This window comes from Lagenorhynchus albirostris, chromosome 18, assembly GCF_949774975.1.
Source record: "Lagenorhynchus albirostris chromosome 18, mLagAlb1.1, whole genome shotgun sequence".
Taxonomy (NCBI): Eukaryota; Metazoa; Chordata; class Mammalia; order Artiodactyla; family Delphinidae; genus Lagenorhynchus; species Lagenorhynchus albirostris.
In genome coordinates this window covers 9132779-9158430 of record NC_083112.1, presented here as the reverse complement: position 1 = coordinate 9158430, position 25652 = coordinate 9132779, and the positions used below count along the sequence as shown (strand labels likewise).

The following is a 25652-nucleotide window of genomic DNA, read 5'->3' as shown; positions in this document are numbered from 1 at the left end:
ATAGCTTCTCCTCCAATCATTTCTACTCTCTATCCTGCTTTCCTTTTCTAATCTCCATACTTTTCACAGCATGACATTATATATTACTTATTGTTTTCCTTAGTCCCCCACCTCTTTGTGGAGAATGTAAGCTCCACAAAGGCAGAGACTTATTCTATCCTGATCACACTATATCCTCTGTAACTAGCCTAGCACATAGTAGGTACTCAATAAATATTCACTGAACAAATTAATAAAACTGTCACTACAGTAACTTATTTTCTTAGTGTTTACTTTTAAAGTTTATATTATACATTTCTTTTCTTCAGTTATGCAACCTTTTAAATAATACTTAGTAAGTCTCTGCCAGCCAAGATGTTGCATGAGAAGTTTAAACAAGAAGTCTGAAAAATGTTACTAGGAAATATATTTCCTCTTTATGAAACAAAGCCTCCAAAATTAAAAATCACTAAAATGTGCCTTCCTCCATTTAGTAAACATATTTAAATATATATAGATAGATTCACATAAATAAAATAATACAGTTATATATTAGCTTTCATGTTTATTCAACTTCACAGAAAATCCAAAAGTGTGTCTGAAAATTGATTATCTATCTAAATACCAACTGTTCATTACGGTGACATAATACTATGTGGTAGGGGAGATATGCCTAAGTTAAACAAATTCTTAAATTCCTGACATTCTTTAAGTGGGCAAAAGGAAAATCAAAAATCAAACTTACAAGTTATAAGAAAATACAGAAAGTAATGTAACCTTTAATACCCGGAACAAGTTTTACAGCCACATTTGTAATTTACATATACAGTGGAGATCACTGAAAAAGCTTCCTGTTGCACTGCAGCAAGAAATTTTATTATAGTGTAGATTAAACGGATTTGCTACAGAGTGCAGCAAGACAACCTCACTGAAGAATCATAAGATCTTCATAATGGAACTTGTTACAGTGAGTTAAATATTTTCTTAACTTTTTTATACAGTATATATTTTCAAAATGAACATTATCACTGAAGAGTTTGCTAACCACTGTTAGCAATTAACGTTTTACACATACTTAATTTTACTTTAGTTACAGTATGTGGTTCTCCAAATGTTAGTACATGAAATGTTAAGTTTCAACATAATGAGATAATCCCCTAAGATGACTCAGGACATCAAAACTTTGATCATTATTGCACCTATTTTTTCTACAGAAAAATGGAAAATTTACATCATAATCCTCCCAAAAAGTGAACAGACAAGTTATAAAATCACAGACTCACTGTCATTGAACAAAATCTACAATGAACATTTTTTGTGAACTGATGTACAGAATTAAATGTGCAGTGAAATTTGGTTAACTATGATCATGCAAATAAAAATCCTCCACAATCATTTTTTCACTGTTTTATAAAATGGTCTTAAAGATATATTCCCATAAACATTTCCGGTGCAATTTAGTCAACGACAAAAATACAAAGCTATCCCTTATTCTTTATTTTATAGATTTAAAAACATGCCTTTGTACTGCTGAAATAGAAATAGTGTGTTTGGGAGAACTGAGCTAATGACACATTTAAAAACCAACTGTATCTTGGTCCAACATTAGCTGCCTTGATATACAGCAGCCTCCCATAATCACTGGTGTCAGTACTGTTGTAGATGAAGAATAGTTAAATATTGAGAGATCAAGACACAATTCAAAACTTTTTTTTAAAAAATAAAAGGCCGTTTCATAAACATGAAGAAATCTTCAAAAGAAAAATAATCACATCAATTGTGATATACACTGGAAAATAGTAAAATGTCACTTTCCAAAATAGTTTCTTTATTATATCCCCCATCTATTATAACCAACTTGGAAATATACCTTAAACATAATGGCATATTAAATGAAAATGCTCCATTATCCATTGTGATAAATTTAATAAGTTAGAATACGATTTTCTTTTCTGATGGTAACCATGAAAAAATGAAAGAACAGCACCTGAAATACTAAAATGAATTTAGGAAAGCATTAAGTTGTAACCTATACGTTTTGGTTGAAAATACAGTTCATAAAACTGTATAAAGGATGCTGCCTTTGTTTCTATATTTTGTAGATTACAACAAAGAAAAAAGATATGCTCTAAACCCAAATATATTTCCACTTCTCCCAATCTGGACAAAGTGGAATTCCATTCGAAGTTCATAAGATTGTGAACCTACAGTAGCTCATATAGTTGGATATATCACTCCCACCCTGCCCCTCCCCCCCAGAAACAATTTTTGGCTCCAAAATAAAGTACAATAATAAACTCTTGATGAAAAACTATGTTATGGGGCAATCTATCATATACTATGGCTAAATACGAATTTACAGAAAAGAGCACATCCCATTTTCAGCACTTTTTTTCATAAACATGCAACTCACTATAAAATACAAAACACTTGCTTTCAAGAACAGCTTTATAAAGACACACTGCATCAATAAAATTTTTTTCTTTCTGATTAACTTTACACTGTTATGGAGAACTGAAACATTTCTAATGTGTATATATCAGATTTTATATTATAGTGTAATAATTTGCATTTTCTGAATATAATGTTCAAGAGGAAATATCTATACACAATAACATTCTAGACTATTAAAAACTAATTCAAACTGCAGAATTTTATTGATACAGTAGATTAATAAAAACTGAAAAGGGATGATAAAATGGGATAAAGAACTCAGTACATTATTTTTATAACACACTCTTTAAAATTATAATATTTTAAATCTCTCTCTTTTTAAAATTTTCCTTGCCATGAAAGGCCAGAAAATTCTGGGACCAATACTGAGGTGTAAAATAATCAAACAGCTTCAGGACTATTCCACAGTTTGCGTGGCGTCCTCCCATCAGAGGCATTGTTCAGGTGTAATGGCAGACAATTTAGCACCTCTGAAGATTAAGGGTGCCCAGGAGTAAACACTAGGTAAGATACACAAGGGAAAGCGATCATTTTAACTCTCCAACAAATTGTGACATCAAGAAAATGACACCATTTGTTGAAAAAAAATTTTCACAGTAAAACTGCAGAGAATACAAATACAAACACTGACAGATTACTGCTTAAGATCTATCCTAACAAACTCTTTTCAAATCAATAGATCCAATAAACAGCTGGGTACTGTCAGTTTAAAGCCGCAGATAAAAGCTATACAAGCACTTTAGAAGTCAGAAACATTAAAAAAAAAGAAGAAGAAAAAATATATTTACAAGTTTCTTCTTTATGTCTACATAGCCATCGCACATTAGACTTTTTCACAAGACTCCATAGTCAATGTTATACCGTGCGCATGGCTAAAGCACGTGACCACAAATACATGAGGTCATCAGAGTAAGGTCCAACTGTCCACTCTTCAGCAGTCCCACTTTGTGCATCAAAGGCTTTACTCAGCCTGAAGCTTGACAAAAAATTATTTTTTTCAAAGCTTTCACATAGAAAGTTATTAATGACATTTGTTCATCGCCTTTCTCTTTTAGAACTTCGCCGCCGTACCTTGAAAGAAATATCACCAGATGCTTAATTAAAATGGGTACATATTAATTAGACACAGCAGTAATTATTATTATTTTTTAACCAATCATTATTCTTACATGTTCTTGATTTTCTTTGCTTTTCTTTCCTCAAAACCTTTCTCCTATGTTAACTTCCTGCCTTGACATCACACATTTAGACGTACATAATACATGAATGCCCATAAACAGCCTTTCTCAGGATAGCAAAACAGAGAACTATTTTACTTTTCTATTTAATAATTTTAAAGAGAAATGAACAGAAATCAATGCCAACAGCAAGAAAAACAATTGCAAATATCACCTTTTTACTTATGTTTCTGTAGTAAAAGAAAACATTTAATATTTATGAATTTAGGCTCACAGCTGTCTTTCTCAGAAAACAGCTATTGAGTTTGGATCATAACAACTATCAAATACATATAAATAATCTGAAATTCAGACATATTACCACTTACTGGCAAGTACTAATGAAAGCATAAAACTTTAGTTCAAAAAAGATCAGTATTAACAAGAGGAATACAAATAGAACAGGATTTTAATTTAATTAATTTACAGTATAGTTTTTCTTTGATGAAGACACCAGTCAGTATGTACAACTCTTCAGCCTTATTTTTACACCCCCCTAAAACCCTTTACAAACAAGCCCAACTAGTTTGAGACCATAATTCAACATATTTATCTGTGGTCTTAATTCATTCACATAAATGCATCCTGATGCAGAGAGAAGTGCTGATTATATTAAATAGAACAGAGGGGCAGGGATCAACCCTGGGACCTGATCAAAGAACACAGGTTTCTCAAACAAAGATGGCTGGCTGAGCTGGAAACTCAAACAAATACTTACGAAACAAGAGTATATATAACAGATACAGGAAGAACTTAAATGCGTAAAGTGTTGACATCAGACTGCCACTTGTTCCTCTCTGCATTCAGTTTTAAACTGGGCATTTATACTTTCACTAGGCTACGTCTATTATTCTCACTTGGTTTCAGGTTTTCACAAAGGACATAGTCTCCACTATCTAAGCCGGCAGATGAAACACTATAAACTAATGAAGAAAAATATATAAATATTTAGAATTATTAAGTAACAGCAAGTGCTAAATGGACCTGACCAAATATTTACCAACTCTAAGTCTATATTCCATACTATTACACATGGCACTTTCATAAACACATACATTTACTGCAGAAACTTCTTCTTCCTCTGTTTCTTCCTGTGGATTTTCATCGACAGGAGAGCTACCCTGAAACACATCTACTTCTTCACTTGAATCATTTTCTTTAGTAGCGGCTTGTTTGGAGCGTCCTACACGGCTAGAGTAAAACACATGTAAAATAAAATGAACATTCTGATCCTTAAGTGGTAGGTTACTTCATAACAGGAAATGCTTTAAATATTTCACAGGCTTTCATTTATTATCATTTTTATTCTCAATTACCTTGTAAGCCAAGAAATATTTTTCTTACATTCCGAACCCTAGACAAGGACTTAATCCTAGAATCTTACATATAAAAAGATCTACCAAATAACAAGTCAGTGTAACTGAGACCAATACCATAAAGGATTTTAAAACATAACCCAAAGTCTACTCTTCCTTTTACCTTTCCCAACTCAGTAAAAGGCTGAGTTGCTCAAAGCAGAAATTTTAAGAGTCTTTCATCATAGTCTACAACTCTTTATCTAGCCCTAAGATTCTACTTATAAAGAAATCTCAAATCCATTCACTTCTCTCCATCTTCATTGTTACTACATATTTCTAAACCATTCTCATCTCTCACCTCTTGTCTCTACAAGTAATCTTTCAAAAATGTAAAAACAGCTGATGCCACGCCCCCTAGAGAGCCCCCTACGTACTGAGAGTAACTGCATAAACCTCCTTAATACAGTATATAAAGCACTGCAGACAGGCCTTGCCTACCTGTCCATTCTCATCTCCTTCCACTCCCCAGTTCCCCACAACTACAACACAGCAATATCCTTGTCTTCCTTCAGCTCTCTGAATTTGCCAGGATTTTTCCCACTTCAGAACCTTCCAAAACAGTGTTCCCTCCACCTGAGTTCCTCTCCCTACTCTCTCTCAGTCTAACTCCTACTACTCTCAAGGAACCAACTGGTCACTTTCCAAAGAGAAAAAAACTTCCCCAATTCCCCAGCCCTGTCCTTACATTCTCCTACAGCACCCTAACTTTATCCTTCAGGGCACATATCACAATTTACTATTCCATATTTATGTGTGATTATTTAATGACTACATGCCCATTTAGATGGTAAGTCCTATAAGGGTAAGAATCGTGCCTGTTTCGTGCCACTATATTCCCTAGCACCTAGTACCCTCTGAAACAGGAGACACTCAAAAATATGTAATAGATGTCACCATTTAATTAAATGTATCTCTCTTGATAAATATTTGTTTTTTAATTAAGAACTTAGGCTATCATTTCTATAAGCAATCGAAAATAGATATTGTTTAATCCATACTCAAACCAATTACTCAAACGTACTTGATTCAGTTTTTCAGAATTAACAGAAGAAAATACAAGGAAAATAATACAATCTTTCTCAATTCCACTGAGGTCAGAACAAGAAAACAGACAAATCATAACATATGTTATTACATTACCTCTAAAAAGGGGCTTCCCAGTGAAAGGAAGTTAGGTTGTTAAGACAGAATACAGAATCTCTTTCTGTATTGATTTTTTAACAGAAATGTTTGTTTGATTTAGAACACTCATGTGAGGAACTTGTGTAATTTTAGGAGGTAACATGATAATCATCTAAGCCCTTAATTTTATGAGGCCCAAACAGAAACAAATTAAAGTTACAAGCATGAAAGATATTCACCTTGTTATATTCTTGTTATAAAATTAACGACGGGAATTTAAGATGCCTTAAGAATATTTTTTTATCGAAAAAACAATGAGTTTCCATGGTTGAATACAAACACATTTATGAAGCTGCCACAAAAATGTACTTACCTTTACTTTTTATCTGAGGGAAAAATTATATGGAAAAAGGCAGGAAGTACTGGCTAGACACTCAGGTAACTTTTCCTCTTCCTATGGAATACACAGGAACAGGAAAAACTTTGAAGGTAACTGAGTATTTAACCAAGGTCTGTTGGCAACTCTGAAAAGTCAAGCTATTCAAGTATGGGATTACTTTCAGAAAAACTGCAAAAGTTCTAGTAGAAGACACGCTATTCTATTTCTACTTTGAGGAGAAAAAAGTGCCAATTTACAAATTACAACACTGACGCCCCTGTCACTTTAATAAGTTTGGACACAGATTTGTTACTGTAACTCTCCTATAAACATGTACATGTGTGAACATCCAAAACTATCTATAGATACAGATGTGTTAATGTGATTAGAAAACAAACAAAATCAAGACATCAAAAACTTGAGATCACCATGTGGTAATTTCTACAGATGTAATTTAAGAAAAATGATGCCTGTTACTTTCCGACATGGTTCAAAGAATCAAAGCAAAAGTGTAAAAGCTATTTTTTAAAGCTGTTGAGGAAAGACACGAAGAAAAATTGTAGCATGGAATGACAAGGTAACGTGGTCTATACTGTAATTATTTAAAAATACTTCATCATCTCTTCAGGTACCATAAAGTATGTATTGGAAATAATAAACTATTTGGTATTCATTTATAAAGTTTTGTCTAAAACCTGTAAAAATGTACAAATGTCACCAAAGGTTGACTGAGTATCAATCACCTAGGTAAGTTTACAAAAATGTTATGTTATCTAGTGTAATGGGGCTAAATATATGGGATTTAAATACAGCCCTATGTATATTTAGAAATTTATGAACCCCTGCAAAATAATTTGAAACTGGTTTGAAATTTAATATTATTTACAACTTACACATTTTTGGGGGGTTGAGATGGTGATGGCGTTTTTGATGGTCTTCCTCGTCCTTTCTGTGGTGTGGATTGTATGGATTCAACTGCACTAGTTTCAGGAGATTCTGCTCTGCTTTGGGGAAGACCCAAATGTGGATAGCATCAAATTATGATTTATAATATAGTAACCAAATGTATGCAGTTTAGAGTTAAACATACTTACCTTTGTTGTGCTCTCCTTGAAGTTCGGTGCTGTTTACTTTTTGACTTCTGTTCTGTGTTTCCACTTTGTCTTTCTTCTTCTTCCTCTTCTTCTGCTGTTGAAGGTCCAGGTTTTTTTTTGCTTCCTTTTTTAGAAGTTTTCATTGTTGGCTCTTCTTTGGGTGTACCTCCACCAGGAGGTTTTGGTGGTCGGCCTCTTTTACCTTTTTTTGGTGGACTATTCTGTTCATCCTCATTTTCTAATATATCTTCTTTGAGCCTCTTTTCCTCAGGCCACTGCTGTTCGTCTGATTCTGAAGCCGTATGGCCTCTCTTCCTTCCACGCTGACTGCCTTTAGGTTTCTGTTCCTGTACCAACTTAGTCAGGTCATCCATCCCTAATTTCTCCTCTGAATCTGTTACAGGTGTTTTTTTCCGGCTTCTAGGTTTGTCCATTTCAGACTAGGAATAAAAGCCACAATTTCAAATATAAAACTTAGTATGCATTGTTAGTATATGTATTTTTAAGAATCAAAAAAAAAATCTGTTATCCACTTCAGTCATAAAAATGTACCTAAATAAGGTATAGAGTTCTGAAGTACATCAGAACGATAACTACTTACTTGCCTTTATTAATAATTTTCTAATTTAAAACACTATCTGGGGGTAAGAGGGTACGTTTTTATTCTTACTCAAGCTAGAGAGCCTCAAATGAAACCCCTCAAGATCAGTATTTGATTAGATTATAAATTTTTGGTGAAGAGCTATTTCATAAAAAAGAACATTCTAAATTGAATGCTTAAATAATGGACAACTATACTGAAGTATAATGGATCTGTTTTGATAGTCAATTTAAGTAATCCTAATTTTACCACACAATGTATAATAAGACATAAAATATCAACTATGTTATATATATATCATGCATACACATCATAAAAGAACTATTTTTATTTTATAAATGGAGGTTGCAAGATACAAAAGTTTAAACATATTCATCATTTATTAAAAATTCTGAAAACACTTCTGAATCAAAGATATCACTTCTTCCCAGATACAACTAACAAAAAAAATAACTTAAAAATCAGTGACTTTCAAATTAAAAATAAAATACCAGTCTACATTCACTGAATTTAAGCACTGACCAGCAGATGGAGACTGAAGAAATTCTTCAAAGAAACCAAGAATAGTGTATATGAATTTATAATGCTCTCCACAGGTATACACATGTACATAAGACACATATTTTTTTTTTTTTTTTTTTTTTTTTTTTTGCTGTACGCGGGCCTCTCACTGTTGTGGCCTCTCCCTTTGCAGAGCACAGGCTCCGGACGTGCAGGCTCAGCGGCCATGGCTCACGGGACCAGCCACTCCGCAGCATGTGGGATCTTCCCGGACCGGGGCATGAACCCGTGTCCCCTGCATCGGCAGGCGGACTCTCAACCACTGCGCCACCAGGGAAACCCAAGACACATAATATTTATAGTACTAAGTTAATTTCCAAAACGTCTGTTCCAGTTTACATTCTTAAAAAAACAGTGAAAAGAAAAATTATCTAATTACTTATAATTTTTTAATATGTTTAATTAGTCACTTGTGTTTCCTGCCTGTGAACTGCCTAATTATATCCTTGGTATTATGCCCTTTGTCCATCTGTTTATTAAAGTCTGAGTTTTAATCTAAATATTCTACACTTTTGTGTATATTTAAATTTTATTTCCTATTTGTTATGAACTGAATTGTGTCCCCACAAAATTCATATGCTGAAGTGCTATGATACTATACTACTTGGAGATGTGGCCTTTGGGAGGTAATTCAGTTGAGATAAGGTCACGAGGGTGGGGCCTTCATGATGGGATTAGTATCCTTATGAAAAGAGACACCAGAGAGATCTTGCTGTCTCTCTCTCCACCATGTTAAGAACACAGTAAGAAGGTGGCCGTCTGCAAACCAGGAATAGAGCTCCCACCAGGAACTGGATTGGCCCACACTTGATCCTGGACTTCCCAACATCCAGAAATGTGAGAAAATTAATTTGTGTTGTTTAAGCCTCCCAGTCTATGATATTTTATTATGGCAGACTGAGCAGACTAAGACATTATTGTATCTTGTTTTAGAATAGGATGCTGAGTTGAGGTTCTAAACTGTTTTTCCTACTTCCACTGCCAAACAGACATCTAATCAATTTCAAAATCACTTATTTGTAATGCTTCCTTTATTTTGCATTATTTTTCAAAAAATAATGTGGGCTTCCCTGGTGGCGCAGTGGTTGAGAGTCCGCCTGCTGGTGCAGGGGACACAGGTTCGTGCCCTGCTCTGGGAAGATCCCACATGCTGCGGAGCGGCTAGGCCTGTGAGCCATGGCCACTGAGCCTGTGCTCCGCAATTGGAGAGGCCATGACAGTGAGAGGCCCGCATGCCGCAAAAAAAAAAAAAAATAATAATAATAATGGTTCTGGGCTAATGTAACAACAGTGCAATATTTTACTAATTATAGCTAAGTATGTTTGTGTTTGGTTGGGCTGATCTTATTACTCCTCTTTTTTGCATCCATTTTATTCTTCCACATGGACTTAAAATCACACTGGAATTTTACAATTATATCTTCATTTAGAAAGAACTGTCATCTTTTTAACTCATTTTTTCCATGAAGGAATATGGCATGTCTTCTCTCTCTTGTTTCTCAGTTTTGGTATTTTCTCCACATAGGTTCCCCCTACCTCTTTTTAAGGTTATGTTTAGATCCATCTATCTAATTTCATTGTTGTAATGGCTAGTGTTGTAAAGTAAATCCCCTTTCCCCCAAGTGTACATCTGATATAAAGTAAAATTACCAGAGTAAAATTATAGTTACATATATACATACATACGCCTACACTCTTAGTTTTTCAACTGCTTCCCTTATTTTTTTTAAGAGTACAAAAATAAAAATAAATTTGTCTCTTCTTTTTCATTGTCATACTTCTGGCTCCTATTTACTGTCTTTCAGAACTGGTCAAATATTCTAGAACAATTTTAAACAACAGGTTGTTTTGTTCCTGAGTTTTAATAAGAATGTTTCAAGTATTTTGCCTTTAAGAATAATAATTTTGACTAAATCACTGACTACTGATTTAAACAGATAAAACTTTTAGCATGTTAATGAAGTATCCTTCTAGTATTAATTTACAAAGAGTTCATATTTGTCAAGAATGAATTCTAAATTTTATTTGTGTCTGCTTGGCATGATCTGAGATTATCTTGTTAGTATTTTTATTTGGGATGTTGATTTGCTTTTTATTCTTTTTAGCGTTTAAATTATCCTTGAAATCTAGGGGAAAATAAAGCCCTATAAATAATTGGTTTTAATTTGTTAGTATTTATCTAGAGTTTTGTACATAAATTAAAAATTACCTGTCATTACTTATGATGGGAAGAGAAACATTAAAACTAAACCCTCCAATTTTCAATGCTACAATTCATTCTGACATCCAAAGATCTGAAAAAGTGGCTAAATTCATTTATGCTCTGGAAAAGGTTGTTGGCAAACCCGAAATTCAATGTCTGTTTTCTTGAGAATATCATAAAATAATCTAAGCTTCCTAAAGCACTATATTCTCTAATTTTTCATTTTGTACCGTATTGTTTTCAGAATAGAGGGGGTATAAAATTGAGGTTAGAAGCAGGAAATGGAGAAAATATGTTATTTGTAAAGCTAAATATTACAATACAAATGTATATGAAGAATAATTCCTTTGCAGTGAAATTTCAATGTGAAGCTCGTAGTATATAAAAAAGACGATACTCTTTCACCATAATCTATTGGTCTTTAAATTGAACTTCTGTCTCATAATGCTCACCTCTTTGAGAATATTTCAGTTGAAATAAGCTTATTAATAAGGTTCTTCTGAAAATGGATGCAATGTTACACAAAAGACCGCCAAAGGCCTTCATTAATTATATAAATAAATCTTAAAACTCAGAAATTCAAAACTGTTCTATAAAAAATAGACTTCAGGGTTTCCCTGGTGGCGCAGTGGTTGAGAGTCCGCCTGCCGATGCGGGGGACGCGGGTTCGTGCCCTGGTCCGGGAGTATCCCGCATGCCGTGAAGCGGCTTGGCTCGTGAGCCATGGCCACTGAGCTTGCGTGTCCGGAGCCTGTGCTCCGCAACAGGAGAGGCCGTGGCGGTGAGAGGCCCGCGTACAGCAAAAAAAAAAGACTTCGTTCTGCATTGCTCCAAAAGGTAGAACTAGATATGGAATTTATAGGCTAGCAAAATATTAACCATGCTTCCTAATTAAGGGGGTAATGGGGAGGGAAAGGAGGCAGTATATGTGGGTATGGGTAGCCTAGTTGAGGTTTCCAACAAATGAGAGAAATTATAAGCTCTCCACTTAAGGCATTTTCAAGCACCAACTCTCATAAATGATAATGAAGAAATTTCTGCACTAAGTGAGAAGCAGGACTAGAAGACATAAATACCTTTTCCAACTCAAAGATTCTTCCATAAATCAGGATAACAGGATTCCTTTCTGGCTAAGCAATCAATTTTTAATTCTGTTTGGGTGAAAATTTTAAACAGCCAATAAAAATCCGAATTTATAGTATAGTTAGGATTTAGTAAGAATTTTAGAATTTTAATTTTTTTAAGTGGAAAGAGAAACAATCTGCTAAAATAAATTACTGGAGAAATCTGAAAAAAACTGAAAATAATTTAAACTTCTTGGGATATGTAAGCTTGGGCCAGTGGAAGACAGGAGTGCAAGTTCTATGTCAGAGAAAGAAAATGTTTTTATTAATAACCTTTTGCCTCTATTAATCGAGTAGATTAAAACATTAACTTTCATTATTATGATAACCATTAATCAAAAATATTAATCTTTATAACAAAACAGCAGCAACAACCATTCATTTGGGCTAATTCATTTATTCTGATAAACCTTACTAGCTAAGTATCCACACTTCACTGATAAAGGAACTCATTCAGGGAACCTAATGGGTTATTCAAGAAATGTTTAGAGCTAACCTCGAAAGTCAAAATATACTCAATTATTAATGCCATCAGGTTGTGTTGCAATACACAACTGTATTCTGTATCTTTACTAAAAGTACCAAATTTGTCTTCAAATGACATTTATAAATTATGCCTATCACACACACATCAACATCATTGCTATTAAGATTTTAAAACTAAACAAGGACTTTATGAAAACAGTAGCATTTCCTACATTTACTAGAAACTTACTTAGTAATTAAAGGCTCAAGAAATCAACTAAAATGAAGGAAACTTTAAGGACCCTCATTCTAGCCTCCTTCTCTAAGGCTAAGCCTAAATTTACTGTGTTTAAAAAAAAACACAAAAGCCAAGCAGTTCTGAGTATGGAACTGGCATGTTTGATTCCAAAGCGCTGAAGAATAAAGATTGCTTACTAGAATGACAAGAAACACAAGAAGTTCAATATACTTAAATTACATGGTAGAGGATAATTATGAACTCAAATTTGTGAATAAAATCAGATGTCAAACTTGAGAGTAAAATTAACTGGTTTCAGTGTAAAAATGATTATTTACATAGTAAAAATAATAATTATTGTACTTATTATAAAATCAAACCAAATATCTCACCCTTACAAGATCAGAGTCGTCTCTCTTGTCACTTTTTTTCCCCGGCAAAGGTGAAGACATTGTGTAATCTTCATTTTCACTGTGATCCATTTCAGAGCTATCAAGCCTTTTAATATAGACATTTGTAATTGTTATTACAATCAAATAACCTTAGAAGTTTTTCCTTTTCCCTAGTGTAGCTTTATAACTTTATGAGGAAAAGTTTCATTCTTTTCAAAAAGTATCCGGTTTTAGTATATTTAACACCATTTGGCTATTTTCCATCATCTTCCCTTTTCATCCCTTCCCCAGATTACTATTAGCTGACTCCAAAGTGGCATTTCCTACCTCAATTCTAGTGCCTCTATTCTCCACCAATAATCTGGGCAATCTTTTAAAAGCACAAATTAGACCACTAGACTCCAGAACATCTTCCAGTTTTACTTAAAATCAAACCCAAATTCCTTACATTACCCACAAAGTCCAAACATAATCTGGGTACCTCACACCTTCATCCCTGACCATTATTCTCTCATTCCTACTCTCCAACCAAATTGATCTCTCAAACACACCTAGCTCATTCCCTTAGAAAGAATCTTACTGAACCGATGGGATTTGGAGAAAAAAAGCAACAGAGGCTGAAAGAAAGTTTAACCAAAAGTAAAGTAGGGAAACTACGAGTCATTTGTTGTGAAAAACAATGGGAGATGAGGACTGGGTAAAACTATATATTGGTCTTGAAAACAAACAAGGGAAGCCAATTAAGATTTCCAAGCAATGGAATAACCTGAAAACATAGCATTTAAAAAAGATTATCTAGCAGTGACATGATGTACCATACGCAGACAGAGGAATAAGAAAGGGAAATATCCAAATACTACAGTAATTAAAGAAAGGGAATGAATACGATGATAGCAGAAAAGAGAAATATTAAATAAACATTCTAGAGAAAAATAACTGGCAAAACTTATTAGCACAGGGGAAAAATCAAAGACAATTTTGAGGCTCTTAGCCTAGATGGGTGAATTAGATCATCTTTGATTATAACCAGGAATTCAAGGAGAAAAGCCAGTAATTTAGGAAATGAGTTGCTGGAAATGTTTTTGGTCATGTTAAATATGAGGCCATCCAGTAGAAAAATGTCTAAATGACATAGGTAAAGAACGGTCACTTAGGTATCAGCCACTAATATGCATTAAAACAGGAATCTAGAAAAAACAAGAACTTTAGATGTAATTTTTGTTTTAATTCGATTATACTATATATCATTTACTAATTTATTCATTACAAGGAAACTGATAAGACATTTTAGAATGTCTCCTCCCTTCTTTACTGATTGGTTATGAATAGTGCAAAAGACAACATAATCTTTCATAATAACTTAGCAAAATGAATAAATGGTGGCAGTTTAGCCTTGTACGAGGCTCTGCTGCTGACAAATGGTATGCTAAGCCCCATGCTAAAACCAGTTAAAGTGTGATTTTCCTTTTTTCTTTCTTAAGAAGGAAAAAAAAATCTCCTGCAAAGCATAATTCAAAAGTACGTTTTTAAAATATTTTTTAAACAAAGAAGTTTATATACGTACATGGTAAAAGAAATTCAAACCATATCAGAATATAAAATCATCTCCCTCCTACACTAGATTATTGTAAACACTATTAAGACGTTGTGTACTGTTCCCCAAATTTTCTATGCATATACAAGCAAATGAAAATACAAACCCTTCTTAAAAACTCAAAAATACTTTACACTGTTCTATTCTTTCCCTTTTTCACTCAATAATATATTGTGGAAACTTCATATGAGCTCATAACTCATCATTTTTTAATGACTATGTATTCCATTGTATGGATGAACTAGACATTTAGTTTGGAAACTAGCTTATGTCTACCAACAACAACAAGCTAAAATATGAAAGACTAAGATGGAGTACCTACCTAAATGAGTAAGCAAATACATTTAACTTATAAATGGCTACCAGTGTTAAAATAGGAATGTTCAGCTATGCACTGATTTTCATTCACTGACATTAAATGTAAATGATGTTATTTTAGGTCTCATAGCCTTGATGGAGTCCTTAAATGTTAAGTATGGTATTTCTTATGTACTTACCTTCCTTTTATTCTTCCAGGAGAGCTTGGATTTGAGCTGCTGCTTGCATTGCTTACGGTTTCCATTCGTGATGACTTTGTCTGAGATTGTTTGCCTGCTGATGAAAGCGGCTTATTAACAGCTCCTAGAACATTGGTTGTTTTAGGCTGAAATGAAAAATGCATATCTTTCTATTTGATTAAAACCAAAAGAAGTTTAGATGTAAAGAAACATAAATAGTACCTGTCAAAGTATTTACATATACAAATCATGAAAAACTTGCCTATCCTTAAGCAAAATAAGAATAAGAATTATAAACTGAATATCACTGAACAAAGACTATATAAACAGAATAATAGTTAAGTTTCTTAGTTACCTGCAGTAAAAGGCTTACATAGGAAGTGAGAGCACATAAAATGTATAGTCAAAAATGAAAACTGATAATTAGACTCTTGCTAGGGAAGGACATAAGAGGATGTCTTTTTACTTTCATATTTTTATCTTAATATTACAAGATAAGATATTTGAAAGAACGTCTCCAGGGTTTTATCATAAGCTAAAAAACAAGTTCTATATCTCAGCTTCCATCTATATAGTAAATATAACTATTTCTTACTAGTAAATAGAAGATAATACTTTTGATATATCAATTTTTAAAGAAATACTAAATAACATAATTATGCCAACAGTCACACTAAAATAAACTACCACATAAAAATTAAAACAATTTTCAAAACATACTTTTCCAGGAGTGAAAAACGATTTCATTTCTGGAGGCAGATAATTTTTGGTGTTACTGAAGTTCTACAAACAAGGGAAAAAAAATAATAGTCAATGACTACTGAAGTACTATATCTAGGAGGTGATTCAAAAGCCAACAAAGCATAGAGCAGTTTTTGTTTTAAAGTACATTATAAAATACGTATTTGTTTAAACTAAACAGTCAGTTGAAACACAAAATTTTAGTCACTGACTTTAAATGCTGTAATAAGCTTAAACTAACCTCGTACTAATTCTAGTACTAACACAACATATTTGAGCTCTAACATGCTAGAGCTCTAAGAGCTCATCAGCAAACACATGCTTATGTAATAATACTCTCCAGGGAAGAGACTTCGTATACTCCTATTATCTTAATCACAAAAAGGTGAATGCTTAAAAGCAGACAGTCCCTTTTATTGGGTGAACTTACAGGACTGTTCTGATCTCTGTAAACTGGGTAAGACGTTAACCAGTATTTTGCTTTAAAAAATAAGAAAAAGGTAGTGGCTGTTTCCTCTCAGTTACTTTAACAGGCTTAGATGCACTATAAAACTCCAAGAGAGATTCTAAAAAACACCTTTTTTAGTATCATACAATATTTGAGTTTTCTGAGAGTGGTTTGGGAACATCCCTGTAGTGTTCCCAGGGTCTTGGGCCTGTTTAGTGTCAGTTTTCTGCTTGTTTCTTCATACCAGTTAGAAATCTCAAGGGCTTATCAGACTATCCCTATCAGCATTCTCCTTCCCATTTTGGATCAATGGCCATTATCTCATAGATTTACAAGCTTTGATCATTTTTGCCTGTGCTCTTAGACTAGCATAAGACTTGGAATACAAACTCTAGATCATCCTAACTCATCTCGGAACTTATTTGTGTCCTCCAGTTTGGCCCATATTCTGGTCTTGAACCACATTGTTAAGACTCACGGCAACCTTTTCATGACATTAGTAGTGTGTCACTTCTTGATACTGATTCTTCGTGATCTTCCCACAACCTAGTGCTGAGAATACATTTTATTTCAACTTATACAAACAAATCCTAAAATAGCTACCTTGTCAGGTTGGGTGAAAAAACGAGCTGGTAGTACTGGGTCTTTAGGAGATTCCAAACTATATGTGGTGCTTTTTGACATAATGATATTCATGGCAACATCACACACAGTATACAGTTTCTGCAATGGTATTAAAAGAAAATTAGGTACTTAAATCAGTATCCTAGACTCTGAGAATTAGTTGTAATTCTAGAATATGCATTTAGTATGCAGTTTTCAGGACAATAGTGTAAGTTAAAAGACTTACTCTATTATTTTCGTTAGTTTACTAGTAACAGCATTACTACTAATTCTATATTAATTCTATGTTAGTAAGTCTAATTACTACTAATATGAATACTACTAACTATTTATTATACTACTAACAGAAAAGACTGATGTTGTCTACAGAAGTTTCATACCCTATACTCAAATGCTTGAAATCAACATGGAATCATAACTATTTACAAAGAATTACATACTTCATTCATTTTTGCATCATCTGGTCCTTGAGCATCTTTTGTTTGTTTAATATTTTCTACCATCTTTCTGATAAATGCATGACTGTTATTTTCATTTTTAGCCATTAATATTTCCAGAACAAACCAAAGACACCTAAAAAATACCAAGAAAAAAAGAAAAAATTCACTGTTAAATACAGATATAATTCTAAATATAAATGTAATGAACTCCAGGAGCAGGAAAAATTAAAAAGAAACAGCTGTAAATCAATAGAGAAAAAAAATATGTCACATACATATCACAATGTATCGGCAATGTACGTGCGAGGTCGTAATACCCCTTCTCAAAGTCTCACTAACTTTCTTAGGGAGGCAGGTTAAAAAGAAACAGAAATGGTGGAAAGAATGAAGTGATCTTAATCCCTGGCTATGACAGGAAGGGAAGACTGCCTAAAGGAATAACTGGGCCATAGATAAAGTGAAGTCTCAAATATTCAAGACTGACTGTAGTCCTGAATGGAAGTCTTCAAGAAAATCTAACCACCTTACTCAATAGTAAGAATCTTCATCAATAAATCTGAGGAAAAAGTCATGGCTGACAACTCTGTATACTGTTTTTGCTTAAAGAAAGAAAAAAATAAAAGAAAGTGTCAGTACCTCAGTTTTAAAGTTAACTACATTAAATTCTACTCAAGAAAAAACTGAAAGTGCTTTGTCTCTGTGTTATGTAGACAGAATGGGACAGAGGGATAGCACAGAGGAGAAAATGGGAGAAGAGAGAAATGTGAAACAAGGTATCATTCTAGAAGGGAAAAAAGTAACCTTTGAGACCTCAGGCACAGGATAAGTTCTTCTGGTGTGGCTCTCTGCTGCAATGGAGATCACTCATGGCTGTACTAGGGCAATTTACAAATACCGCCCAAAATGTTTAGTAAATTCCAAAGAATATTTTATCTATTTCAAAAACTAATGTGTTCCGATAAGGAGGAGTGGCTAAAAGTTGTCATTAGTTATATAATCACTCTAACACAGAATTCATTTTGGGAAAACTAACTGCTTATTTTTTAAAAATAGAAACTGTGGCAAAAAGAGGGTAAAATCGTTTTCTCTTGTCATGAGAAAGTTATCAATAATTTAATTTTATTCTCTTGAAGCATCTCAAATATTTAACTATAAAATATTTCTATGAATCAAGAAACCAAGAGTTATTTTCCTTTAATAAGAAGCTAAAGGCATGAGAAATTAATTTATTCAAAGCCACAAAGGTCATTCTTTATTGTAACAGAAACAGGGTCTCATCCATATTTTAAAGAACTCTGGTAGTCTTACAAAGACTTCTCTAAATACCGTTATATTCCCCTATCCCACACCCAGGCATATATAGTCTTCTGGCCTCTCAACAAGAATCTCTGAAAGAACTGTTAACTGTCATAAACTTTAATTAGAGAATCACCAATGAAGTAGTAAGTGGGATCAGTTGCCTGGTTATCAACTTGGCCCATTATTAAATTAGACTATTCTCTATTCCTTATAGAGGAAGATAGTAACTGCAAAGAAAATGTGCTTACTATGTGAATAAAAGAGAATATTAATTCTCCCCACATGAAAATCTATACAGTGTTTCAGAAGAAAGTAGGAAAAGATAAGAACTGGAATGGAAACTCTTAATGGGTTGCTTCAATAAAAAAGAAATGCCAGACTGGTAGAGAAATATGTCAGTAATACAGTAATTATGCTAAGTTGTTTTGGGAAATTATATAAGAAATGAAACATGAAGAGATGGTATGAAAAAAGAAAAATAAGAGAACAAATAAGGTAAAGAACCTGAAACTCCTAAGAAATGAAATAAATTTAATATACTAATTATAACTGAGATTCCATTATCAGCAAGAAAGGGAAAAAACTTTCAGAAAATATGAAAATGGGATGGAAAAAGTCTTACTCTTTAACATCTTTAAGTTGTTCAATATCCTGTACTTTGACATAATCTGGGTCATGTGCCAAAAGGTGAATTGTATATGGAACAACATACTCGGGTAGAAGAGACAATAATTTTTCTGAAAAAGAAAAAGAAAAAGAAAAAACAAAACAAAACAAAACAAAAACAGCCAGGTTAGAAAACCAAATCTTACTCATTCTCTTTCTCTCTCTCTCTGATACTATGTTTCCTGCATCCCAATAGTTTACCACAATATGACTGGAAGAAAAATATATTAAAATGTCCAGTGTTGAGGTACATCATAAATTAAAGTTTATTCATTCATCCATCATGGCCAATATTGATTTCCCTACTAAATGCACCATGTGCTGAGGCTACAAAGACAAGTATTTCAATTTTCAATAGATATGGGAAAAAGTGACCCAAACTATAGTCAAGACTAAGGAACATAAGATCTATTTTTTTTATTATTAGTAACTCTATGTTCAACACTCCCTTGTAAGCTACAGAGCAAAATGAAAAAAACTAGTAAATTTTTCAGTTAGTATGACACAAAAACAGGAAGTAACGGTTGATACTATTTGCTATTATTTGTAACATAAGAACAGATATAAAGGAATAGACATTGTTTCTCGGGCATTTTAAATAACAAACATCTTTTTAGTTTAAATTCAAATATTTTAATATTTTGACTGAGATCAGCATATTCCATTAGAGGTAGAATGGAAGTCCTAACTAGTTTTAATAAAGGTTAGTCAAAAGACTAGGATTCATATTCTGAACAATTCTTTTTATATTTCCTCTCTCAAAATTTTAAATCAGATGTTGAATCTAGAGTATAATAATGTATGTGTCAATAGGCACCAAGTTTTCTTTATTTCTACTGCTGAACTCAAAGAGAATAAGTTTGTGTGTAATATCATTCATTTCAAGGTAGGTATAGAAGAAAAAAGTAACAAGGTTCAAAAGTCAGTGAAAAAGTCTGTCAAACATTTATTGAGTGCTTACTCTTTTCCAGACCTTCTATTTTTATTGGGGCTATTTTAAATATAAAGATGCATAAGACTAGATAAAAACCTCATACTAAAGCATGGACAGGACAGAAGCTATACTTCAACGTGGACAGTGCCCTAAAATAAAAATAGCTAACAACTACTGAGTACTTCTTTGGACCATGCATTATGCCAGGTGCTTTATACACATAACTTTTTAATCATAATCATAACCACCATAAGCTATGAGTAAAACTATACCAGTCTTACAAAAAGGAAACTAAAGCTCAGATTGCACAAGTAACCCGCCCAAACACAACCAGTAAATGGCAGTGGTGGGATTTGACTCCAGAGCCCTCATTTTTTCTAAGGTGAGGTAGGAACAGAAAGAAAGAGGGTCCTAGTGATGAGGTAACACCAAAACTGTATTTTAACAGATTCAAAAGGGGCAAACCACTCTCCTTCGTTTTGTTTGTTTGTTTGGACAGAAGGGGGACGCAATTTCCAGACAGAGTTGACAACAGAGAAAAAAGATGGCGATACAGATTTCAAATAATCCAGAGTACAATGAGCACAGAATTCATAGTCAGGAGTAGCTAGAGAGAAAGCTTAAAACTCAGGCTGAGGGCAAACTAAAAAGGGCCATGCTGATGAGCTTCAACTTGACCCTATGAGCAATAAGCAATCGACAAAGGTTTCAAGCAAGGAAGTAATGTGATCTCATCTGTTTTAGAAAGATAATTTTGACAGCGGTGTGGCACAGCTGGAGGTGGGTCAGAGGCAGGGGAACATTTACAACAGGGAGTTAGTTAGGAGTATATAAAATAATCCAAGTGAAATACAGCAGTGTGGGAGAGCTGAGGAGAAATATTCAAGATATCCAGAAGAAGAATTAAGAGGATTTAGTGACCAACGAGAGGAAAAAAGAAGGCGTGAAGAATGCCTCTGATTTCTGACTTGCATAACTGGATGGATTTTAATGCTGTTGATCAAGTCACAGAAGTCAGAGGGGCACAAAAACTAATAGTGTGGATGGGGTAAAGTGAGCAGATTTTAAAAAGGCACACAGGAACCGCTATTAATGTCAGCTACAGGTGAGGACAACCAATAAAGATCGAAGACCGGTACTTTTTTAAACTAAAAGATAGTACTTAGACAATCTACATAAATGTACCGCTTACTGTTTTATTTACCTCCAAAGTCACTGATTTTTTTCCCTTGGCCTTTTAGTCAGTTGCATAAAGAGCTATGGGTTGATATTTAAATACCCATGCATTTATATTTTAAAATGACCTATTAAAAGGAAAAGCTGCTATTGAAAAACAGTAACAACTTCTTATTTAATGAGGGCAAGTTAGAATATAATAAATAACAGTAACATCATTTTGTGTTCTATAAAACTGAAACTGGCAGGATGGGAAAGTACACTTTTCATTTTCATATACGCTTACCACTAACAGCTGCATGCTGTTTCAGATACTCGCGTCTCACATTGATATTTTTTACCAGACACTGCCTGGCATGAGCTCTTCTTTCTTTTACAGGATCTTTTGCACAAAGTGCACAAATTGCCATATACTCAAGTGGAAGCCGTAATCGGGAAAGACCTTTGTGCAGTTTCTGAGCAAACACTTGTCTTACTTGATAGCATTCATCCTGAAAGACACAATTATTTAACGTATTATCCACATGGTACCAAAGAGTAACAACTTTAGATATGAAATTTGCTATATCAAGTAACCAGAAGGGTAAACATAGCAAGTTTACCCACAATCACTGCTTCTGTTCACAAGACTGAGATGTGGTAAGTTAATATCAAGGCTGGAGTGACCACCTGGACCCTAATAACTACCAGCTACCTGGTGTTAGAACATATTGAATGTAATCTTAAAACAGATAACACTAGTAAATATTAATCCATCCTAACTTAAATAAATGAGATGTGTAAAAAAAAAAGTTTGAACACTATCTAATATTTAGCTTTTTCATTTGCTGAGCAAGATAAAACTGTCCAATTTATATATTTTAGTCCTATCATTTAAAAAACTATTCAGATTAAAATGGACAACTCTGAAGGCAAGAGTTACTAATTTCAGAAACATCACATTACTTTCAGTTCTATAAATGAACCAATCTGTTCATTGCCACTGTGCCGGCTTTCTTCACGCTCCCCACTCTCCTAGACCACCCACCTCCACTCTCCTAGACCTCATCTTTAACGACAGCTCCTGTATCTTTCAGAAATCACTGAGGAATCTGTATCCTGCATCCACTTCTGTGCTCCCTTAGCACTCTGTGCTTATCTCCACCACAGCCTTTAGTATACAGTATGAAAACAACTGGTTTATCTGTCTTACCCAGTGCTGTTTGTTCTTTGAAGATGAGAACGATGTCTTTATTTTTCTTTGTGCCTCTAAACCTAGCACAATATCTGGTACACAGATTATCAGAATTTTTTCTAAACTACAGGGAAAAGCTCACATGACTTTTGAGCCATATACGAGACATACAAAGACCTTCTATGACATAAAAAGACTTTCATTATTACACCTTACACTCCACCAATGAACATAACATGTGGTATGTTTCATATTATTGCAACTTTATGTTTATTTCTTCTATCGAGAATATAAATTTTGTTTTTCTTCGAAACCTAGGTCATAACATCTTGCCCTTATCATTAAATCCCTATTTTGGGTATCTTCTTTCATTTAACTTAAACTTCAGTTTATTACAATACCAAATACCCACTTTTAAAAAAGTAGTCAAGTGCAGCCACTATGGAAAACAGTATGGAGGTTCCTCAAAAAACTAAAAACATAGTTGCCATATGATCCAGCAATCCCACTCCTGGACATATACCTGGACAAAGCTATAATTCAAAAAGATACAGGCACCCCTTTATTCATAGCAGCACTATACACAATAGCCAAGATATGGAAACAACTTAAATGTCCATCGACAGATGAATGGATAAAGATGTGGTACATATATACAATGGAATACTACTCAGCCATAAAAAGAATGATACAATAATAATTCCATTCTTTTTTATGGCTAATATTCCATTGTATGTATGTGTGTGTGTGTGTGTGTGTGTGTGTATATATATATATATACACACACACACACACACACATACACACACACACACACCATATCTTCTTTACCCACTCATCTGTTGAAGGACGTTTAGGTTGCTTTCATGTCTTGGCTATTGTAAATAGTGCTGCTACGAACACTGGGATGCATGTATCTTTTCAAATTAGAGTTTTTATCTTTTCCGGACATATGCCCAGGAAAGTGGGGTGGGGGAGGGATGGAGTGGGAGCTTGGGGTTAGCAGATGTAAACTATTATATATAGAATGGAAAAACAACAAGGTCAAGGTCCTACTGTAGAACACAGGGAACTATATTCAATATCCTGTGATAAACCATCATGGAAAAGCATATAAAAAAGAACATATACACACACACACATACACACATACCTGAATCACTTTACTGTATAGCATAAATTACCACAACACTGTATATCAACTATACTTCAATTATAAAAAAGAAGTAGTCAAGCTTTCACAGAAATATTGTCTATTATCTACCCTCATAATCCACAAAAGGAAGTTAAACTTATCTCATTCCTTCCTCAGTATTACTCCTATAGGGAGAGGAATTTTCAGTATTCAATTATTTATTACAAAAATACCCAATTACAAACTATGTAAGTAAAAGTCAATATATCACAAATATATTCACAAATGAACAGACCATTCATTAAAATATTAAACAAGAGGGAGAGGAACAAATTAGGAGTATGGGATTAATAGATACAAAGTACTATACATAAAATAGAAAAGCAATAAGGATTTACTGTATAGCACAGGGAATTATACCTAATATCTTGTAATAATCTATATAGTAGAATATAATCTGCAAAAGTCAACCTGAATCACTAAGCTGGTTACACCTGAAACTAACACAATATTATAAATCAAATATACTTCAATAAAGCAAACAACAGAAACACTGAATAGCACTCAAACATCCCTCCCCCTATCCCTATCCCCTAGTTAGATACACTAGGGGGATAGAACATGTCATTCTCTCATTAAGCATCGAGGATCCAACAGTACAATGCAAATTCATTACAAAGTCAATTGTGAATCATAGCAAAGGTAGGAGAGTTTCAAAGTCATTAAAGTGATGTTAGAAAAGAACTGTCAAATCATATGCCAGGCAACTGACACATTTAACAACAAAAGATTAGAAAACTGACCACAGTGATGATACAGTATGTACATCAAAAGAGAATCATGTGAATAAAGATTAAAAGATGTGCTCCTGGGAACTGAGGAAGTCTTCCAATGTTTGTTTTTTGCAAAGATTTACCCTTTTCGTTAGGTTATAAAAAAAATATGAAGGACAGATTTATCCCTTTGACTAGGTTATTAAAAAATGTGAAGTAAAGATTTACCCTTTTGACTAGGTTATAAAAGCATGTGAAGTAAAGGATAGAGTGATACAATTTTTATCAGGAAAAATACACTCTCAAAAAAGCACACTTGATACTTTCATGGTTATACTTATAACCAATAATTGGTTCAACATAAAGAAGATGGTGTCTAATACTACAAAATATTTTTCCCAAGGATAAAGTTCTGATCAAAGCTTTTATTCACTACTAAGAAATTAATTTTAGTCTGCATCTTAAATTAAATTTTAATGTCCTTTTTTAAATTGAAATATAGTTGATTTACAATGTTGTGTTAATTTCTGCTGTACAGCAAAGTGTACTTTTTAAGTATAAATTATCCTCAGAGCTACTTCTAGTATCTTGCAAATAGTTCAATTACTCTGTGTACTGCACTGTGTTATCAACACTTATTTATATTTTCTGTTCTCCTAAGAGGTTATCTTCTTGTGGGCTGTAGCCATGACTCATCTTTGCATTTACAGAACCTAGAACAATGCATAGCACATAGCAGTATACAGCAAATTTTAATGAATTGCATTCAAATTCTAAAATACCTAAGTAATTATTAAATAATTTTAAGATTATTATTGAATTTCTATTCCTCTATATTTACTTTCTATTCAAATACATGACAAAGGTCACTGAGACACAATATTGCCTTTAAAGATCTCAACTCAAGCAAAGAGAAATAAACCATAGGTACATAACTAAGCACAATGCATGTATGTACCGGAGG

At 33.5% G+C, this 25652-nt stretch overlaps 1 protein-coding gene across 1 annotated transcript in view; it reads right to left on the bottom strand.

Moving 5' to 3' along the window:
* Window positions 1-540: 540 nt before the first annotated feature.
* Window positions 541-25652, bottom strand: part of PDS5B (PDS5 cohesin associated factor B) — a 195916-nt gene continuing 170804 nt past the window's right edge. The window contains exons 25-35 of the mRNA XM_060129154.1: window positions 21893-22097; window positions 19453-19567; window positions 17532-17664; window positions 17071-17190; window positions 15999-16061; window positions 15279-15424; window positions 13188-13293; window positions 7604-8043; window positions 7403-7513; window positions 4706-4841; window positions 541-3504 (exon numbers count right to left, since the gene is read on the bottom strand). Coding sequence (XP_059985137.1) covers window positions 3469-3504; window positions 4706-4841; window positions 7403-7513; window positions 7604-8043; window positions 13188-13293; window positions 15279-15424; window positions 15999-16061; window positions 17071-17190; window positions 17532-17664; window positions 19453-19567; window positions 21893-22097 — 1611 coding nt within the window. The 3' untranslated portion in view covers window positions 541-3468. The remainder of the gene's footprint in view (window positions 3505-4705; window positions 4842-7402; window positions 7514-7603; window positions 8044-13187; window positions 13294-15278; window positions 15425-15998; window positions 16062-17070; window positions 17191-17531; window positions 17665-19452; window positions 19568-21892; window positions 22098-25652) is intronic.